This window comes from Dasypus novemcinctus, chromosome 3 (assembly GCF_030445035.2).
Source record: "Dasypus novemcinctus isolate mDasNov1 chromosome 3, mDasNov1.1.hap2, whole genome shotgun sequence".
Classification (NCBI taxonomy): domain Eukaryota; kingdom Metazoa; phylum Chordata; class Mammalia; order Cingulata; family Dasypodidae; genus Dasypus; species Dasypus novemcinctus.
This window is the reverse complement of record NC_080675.1, coordinates 99731885-99739365: the sequence shown is the minus strand read 5'-3', so window position 1 is coordinate 99739365 and position 7481 is coordinate 99731885. Positions and strand designations below refer to the sequence as shown.

The following is a 7481-nucleotide window of genomic DNA, read 5'->3' as shown; positions in this document are numbered from 1 at the left end:
AATTATCAGGCAAATGGTTCATCTTTCATCCTGGGAACACATGATCCTCTTCTGTGTATATAGAGCTTCCTTCTTCTGTGTATCTTCCATCTCCTTGACTGAGTGTCCATTTATATAACCCACCAAAGGGTCAGGGACTCAACCCTCCATGCCCTAATAGCATGGTTGAATCAAAGCCCTTATCTTAACATAATCAAGTAAATGTAAAACTTTTGAATTTAGTACAATTAGAGCATCATGCCCATAAGAACAGACAAGTTTACAAAGATAATCAATATTTCTTTTTGGAATTCATAAATAATCTCAAGTTGCCACACCAGCAAATCACAAAATATAAAAATAATAATACCAGATACTACAGTCTGGTTTATGTATTCCATTTAGTCCTGTTTGTTCTAAATTATCTGAAGAGAAAGAAAATTATTATTATTTTTATACCTATTTAATGGACGTTCATGCTATTATAGTCAACTTCAACATTTGGCCTTATCTTGCAAAGTTCACCATTCATAGCTTTATAACCCAATAATTTCACTCAATGTATGGATACCCAAGGTAAACTTCTACATATATCAAGGAGAAAAAATTTACAGGAGGGTAATAGACAGATGCACATATAAATAAAAATGAATAAATATTCATATATTCACATAATAGAATACATTATTCAACCACAACAAATGAGGTTGTGCTACATGAAATCAGTTTAAATACAACATAATATTGATCAATTTCAAGGAAACATTTGTATTAAAACTGCCTAAAATCTAAGCAAAGCCATCACCATAGGAAAAAAAGCAACATTAACAAAAGCAGCTTTTTGTGTGGGCAGACCTCTTCAAGTCAAGGAATTATTGAGATGTGAGAGAACCGTAACTGTGAGAGGGACAGTAGCTTTTTGATTTGGAGAACAGATACATGTCTTGAGGCACTGAAAGAAGATATGTTACAGGAAAATTTCTGACTGACTTTCTTGATAAATCAGATTCTTATCCTTCAGAGTTACATCTGGATGCATGCATTCTTCTCTATCTTCCCTTTTGTGTCTACTGCTACATAGTTAATTGAATGGAATTTGTTTAGTTCTTAAGTATTTCTGACTGGCCTTATCATTTGAAAATGGTCTATACATATACCACATATCCCAACTCTGATTATGAGGCCTATTCAAACAGGCAGGTTTCATTATTGAATATCTTGCTTCTCTTGTCTCCCAACTTCAAAAGACTTAACCTCCTAAATAAGTTCCTCATTATATATTGAGTTAAGCTCTATGTATATTATATAGGCATAGAATATTTTCTATAGATGTATATGATAATATTTAATAATGCATAGTTCTGGGAACTGAAAATGAAAGAGTAGTTTAACAAAGTGATATTTAAATCACTTAGTCTTGAAATGTACTTGTAGCCCAATTGTAATGAATAATGTGTAAGCTATATTCCTTTTCAATACTCATTTCATCATATAATTTATATTCCAAATTAGGCTTAAATAGAAGATATAGCAATGAATTAGAAATCTTCCATATGAAATGAATTTAAAAATTATCTAATGTAAAATTATCCTATGGCAAGTCTGAAAGATGATGAGCATTTTTGCTTTAATTAATAGTGACATAAAGCTCACTCTGTAATAATTCAGATATTGTATGATTAGCACATCCTGTAAGTTGAAATATGTAGGCCCTATTTTTTCCTTCTTCATTTTTATTATTTATTTATATAAAATACAAACAGACTTCTGACATTTTTAATGGACTATTTTCTACTTTTAATAATGTAATCAATCATTCTTCTGAATGATGATGATTTTTAAAGTCCCAGCTAACTTCTTACTACTATTTGTGCCTATTACATTTTAGACTGTTGTCTTGCAAAATTTTTCACCTACTCTTAAGTTCTTAGATTAATCTTTATGAAAAATGTGGCTTAATATTTAATTAATTAGAAATGGCTAATATAAATTTAATTAATGACAAGCATACAGTTCTAGTTCATCTAAAACAGTATGTTTGGATGGAATTATTATAAATTTGCATGCCTATGATTAAGGTATGTGAGACTGGAATTTGCACTTACTTAAATTTTTTTTTTGTGAGCAGTATCCTTGTATTTAGTTGTCCAATATCAAGCCAGAATTCAAGGATTATGTCATTTCTATTCCCTACTACTTACTTAAGTGAATCGCATGCTATAGTTTCTAATTTATAAACTCAGTCAAAAATGTATTGCTCTTTTACCTAAGGCTTTAATATAAATATGGCATGAGGTTATTTATCACAGTGATTGTGAAAACATGATGAATGTGCAGCATTGTGATTATAGTAAAGACCTGTGATTAAACACTTTGGATAAATCATATGGTATATGAATACATTGCAGTAAAACTGCTTAACAAACTGATAAATAATTGTGCAAGAATAGACAGAAACAGCTATGTACAGCAGAGGAAACAGATTGATAGGTGAGGAATTTTCTTTTTTGTCTGTTTTTTGTTTATTATTATTTTTGAAACAATGAAAATGCTGTAATATTGATTGAATGATGAATTAAAAACTTTTTGTTTATACCAAGTACCTCTGATTACATACTTTGAATGAATTGCATGCTTTATTAATATGTATCAATAAAATTGATTTGTTTAGAAAAAAGCTACATAGATCTGGAAACTCCTATTAAGATGCTATAGTCATGATATAAAATAGTAAGTATATTATAATGGTTAATGAATGGTCTTTGGAATCAGACAGATTTGGATTTATGTCTTGGCTTCACAATCAGCAAAGTGACATGGGGCAAGTTACATATTTCTTCTTAGACTTACCTTCATCAAAGAGTTTCATGATTGTGCAGACTTTAATGTGTTTGTTAATAGCTAGTACACCTTCACTGATTTAGTTCTAAAAGCATGGAACTTAAAAATAGGCTTTCTACTACCTAGATATATTGATTATCCTTGAAAAAAATTCTCTGATTTGTTTTACTGAAAATATTCTCTTTTGTTTTACTTTACCTAAACTTTACTCTGAATTCCTAATATTGCTTTCTTCTTCAGGCTATGGGGACTCCAAAGCAGTATTCCCAAGATAAATAAACTAAGGACTATTAGGTCACTAAGGTTTCAAATGAACACTAAAACCTAATGTTAGTACTGGAACATGAATTATTTTCTCTACTTATGTCCAAATAATAACAACAAGGCATAGAAACGGAAACATTTTTTATGTGATCTAGGCATAGCTGAATTATTTCTAATATCCTTTTCTTCTCTTCTTTTTAGATAGGTCCAGTAATTTGGTAAGGTGAAACTCAGGTTGGAAATCTGCAGAAATGTCATTAATATAAGGATTTTTCCCCTCTTGTCCAATTGAGCAGATATGTATTGACAACCTGTTGGTGCTAATTTTCAGCAAGGGGAACTTAGAACTTCTGTTTCAGGCCTCATGAATTTTTCTTTTCTTTTCTTTTTTTTTTTTTGAAGTATTTGGGTTGGGGGATCGAACAGGTCTTCTTTTGTGGGAAGACAGAGCTCAGCCACTGAGCCACATCAGCTTTCCTGAGTTGGTTGTTTTGATTGCTTTGCTTGTTTTTTTGTTTGTTTTTCAGGAGGTACAGGGAACCCGGACCTCCCATGTGGGAGAGGGGAGTTCAGCTGCTGGAGTCACATTCACTCCCCATCATGAATTGTTTTATATATCTAATACATGTGGACAATTTGAGTATGGGTGTAACATTTCCAGGAGAAGTTAGAAGAACATGGACAATTGATTATGATGTGAACTTCATTGGGCTGTGCTTTAAAGGTTTTTGAAAACTCATTGGGTCTAAAATAGTTTCTTTCTTCCTACTTCTTACACATTTGATTTGGATGGTTATGTGGGTTGTTCATAAGATATTTGTTGAAGGGGTTTCTGCAGAATACTTCGGTTTCTACACCAGGGTCAATATTATCGTATTGCCTTTCAAAATGCAGGACAGTTTAAGAGTGACTCTAGAGTTATTCCAGGTTTCATTCTTAATAGATGAGCAAGTATAGGAAAGGGTGAAGGAGGACAAGGGATATTGAACTAAAGACACTTCAGATCTAGCAAATACTTCTCAGTGGGGTGGGGTGGGGGTGGATGATATGAATACACTTCTTTCTTGATAGAAATGTTTTTTTTTAGATAAGTTAATTATTTTCAGTGTCTCAACAGTCATATTTTCTATTGATACCAAACAGTGTTTGGTGAGGAAGTAAAAAAATAAATAAGAATTACACTTTTTGTGGAGTTATCTGAAAGTAAATGAAGTGGGCTCCCTAAGAAAGACCTGTTGGGAAAAAGTGGATATTATTTAATAAATACGTATCTGATAAAGGATGGAACTGAGCTCTGTGAGATGGTGTGGTTCCTGGATGAAAGACAGCTAACAAATTTCCAAAGTCCAGCCATGTTCCCCTTGTCCTCATACAAATCAAGGACACATGAAATTATCCATTGGACTCTGAGTTGGGGAGTGAAATTCAAGGCATCTACAGGATTGTTACCTCCCTCTCTTTTCTAACTTACTGCTGCTTGTTATTCAGTAGAAAATGCTATTAGTCACTATTTGCTATTCAAAATAAATCTTTAAAAAGTACATATGTGTTCCTCAAAAGTAGAATCTGGATACATGTTCTCATTTGGATGACCCTCCCATAAATTTTTGGATTTATTTTTTCGGCTTTAGAGTAAGTGACAGGCAATTTGTGAGATATTCATTTACTTTGTTAAGTTCCTAATTTTTTTCTTTGAATTAAAATCTAATTTTCCATTCTATGGACATTGTCGAAATCATAAGAAAAAATATTAAATACCAAGAAAGAATTATCATCAGATAACCATCCCTTTATCCATCTATATACTCATTAACAATTTATTCTTTTCCAGAATTTGTGAATAAAATGCTAATTTTGTCCTTATGAAATTCATAAATACAGTAGGAGTTATATACAGTATAGTCAATTGTGTATTACAAAGTGGTGTCATTAATTTTATGGTATGTGTCTGAAGAGGTTTTTGGGATAAGGCCAAAAAAGACTGGAAAATAGAGGAAGCTCTTTTTGAGGAAGTGGTGTGTGATTTGTGACTTATAAAATACAAGCATTCAGCAGAACATAAAAATGCATGATTCAGTTCAGTCAAACTGTAAAACAAATACTGCATTTCCTAAGTAGTTGATGATACTTAGGTCATTATGGGGGGAGGAAATAAGTGAGAGTGGGAAAGTAGACTGGGGTCAGTTTACCTATAGTAAGTAGTGTTGAATTCTTTTCTGAGGATGTAGAGGTCATTGATGGAGTTAAAGAAGTTTATATGAATATGGCAAAACATAGTATGCCTTTCATCCTTTCTTTTAACCTCCAAATTATTTGCTTATTTGTGTTTTCTCTTATTTGTATTTTATTTTGGTCACCTCCCTCACTTTTTGTTTTCATTTTTATCAGTCTCATCCTTAATCAACCAAGAAATCAATCAATCAATTTATGTACTGGGTTTTCTACTCTATCAGAAATAGAGTATCGGAAAGTTTGATAGCTTTCAGTTTTGTTTAGAGAGGGATTATTTTTCTATTAGTACATCTTTGTTCTGTTTTCTTCAGGCTTGTGTGTTATTTCTTACTGTAACATACTGCCCATCTTGAATGTATCCTTTTTATATGAAAATCTATACATGTTATTAATAAATATTAATTAATTTACATGCATTAAAATTGCAAGCATAATGATATTAGGAAGTTTAAGTTGTCTATTATCACATTTTACCAAATCAATAATTCTAAAAGGCTTGTCTATTGTTCTTTATGAAGGTTTTGCATATGTACACACCAAATCATTGTACTGATTCTGTTCTACAAATGTTTTTCACTTCAGATATGTGGTGCATCCCTTTAAAATTACTTTTCTTTGTTCCTTCCACAGATAACACAATTCCAATGTATGAATCAAATTACTCTGAGGTATCTGAATTTGTGTTCTTGGGACTTTCTTCCTATAGAGCAGTGCAGCATTTCCTCCTTGCCTTATCCACCATTTTATATGTATCAATTGTTCTAGGAAATCTTCTAGTTGTGTTTGCAGTGAGCTTTGATCCCCATTTACATACTCCCATGTACTTCTTGTTAGCAAACCTCTCTTTCATTGATTTGTGCCTTTCTACCGTAACAGTTCCAAAGATGATTTCTGACTTGTACTCTAGGCACAAAACCATATCATTCCTGGGGTGCATCCTGCAGATATTTGTCCTTCATGTCCTGGGTGGATCTGAGATGCTGCTGCTTATTGACATGGCTTTCGACCGATATGTTGCCATTTGTAAGCCCCTCCACTACCTGACCATCATGAGCCCACAGATATGCATTTTGCTTCTATCTGTTGCTTGGATGGTTGGTCTACTTCACTCTGTGGCCCAGTTAGCATTTGTTGTCCATTTACCTTTTTGTGGCCCTAATGAGATAGACAGCTTTTATTGTGATCTTCCTTGGTTTATCAAACTTGCCTGCACAGACACCTACACCTTGGAACTCATGGTTACTGCCAACAGTGGGTTCATTTCCATGGGAACTTTCTTCTTATTGATTATCTCCTATATCTTTATCCTGCTTAGTGTGTGGAAATGCTCTTCAGCTGGCTTGTCCAAGGCCCTCTCTACTCTATCAGCTCACATGTTTGTGGTGATTTTGTTCTTTGGACCATGCATCTTTATTTATATGTGGCCGTTTCCTACAGTGCCAGTGGATAAGTTTCTTGCTATTTTGGACTTTATGATCACACCCATCCTGAATCCTGCCATTTACACTTTGAGGAACAAGGACATGATGATGGCAATGAAGAAACTAAGTAGCCGACTCCTGATTTTGAAGAAGGTCTCCTAAATAACTAATGTGAATATATGTTGCATTGTGTATATTCCAAGCACTTCAAGTAAGACAAATTCCTGAATAATTAATATATTCAAATGAGAGTTCACCCCAAAGACACTTCAGGTGTTTAAAGTACAGAACATCCTATCAGATTAGTATGGTAATTGTTCTAATTTATGAAATTAAATATCTTGGATAATTGTAACCAAAGTGAGTAACGATGTCCATGATTTCATATTTGATTGCTCTTTTCCAGGTTATTTTAATGTACATTAGGACATTAAATAGAAAAATAGCACATTATATTGTGAGTTATATCTTTAGTAATCCATTGATATCCTCAAGAAAGATTAACAGTCCAATATCAGAACAATACTGGAGTTGACATTTTCCTCTTAGTGGGTTGGAAAACTTTCTAAGCAAAAACATAAATTAGCTCTTCATTGTTTCATGGAAAAACAATGAACCTTATGCTCCATGCAGATTTGTTTATTTTTGTTCACTACCTCATTATTTATATTGAAAATTTCTCCAAGTATGTATTCCAAAAGATTAACTATTGTTCATGTATGTTTCATCTAATTTCAACATTTT

General features: G+C 32.8%; 1 protein-coding gene across 1 annotated transcript; it reads left to right on the top strand.

The window, feature by feature from the left end:
* The first annotated feature begins 5960 nt into the window (after positions 1-5960).
* On the top strand, positions 5961-6899 carry LOC101436314 (olfactory receptor 4F6-like). The gene has a single exon (XM_004462726.1). The coding sequence runs from the start codon at positions 5961-5963 to the stop codon at positions 6897-6899; it is 939 nt and encodes a 312-aa protein (XP_004462783.1).
* Positions 6900-7481: the final 582 nt, after the last annotated feature.

What these genes read in the sequence shown, in the direction of transcription:
- LOC101436314 (XM_004462726.1), top strand. Translation starts at nt 5,961, where the DNA reads ATGTATGAATCAAATTACTCTGAGGTATCTGAATTTGTGTTCTTGGGA.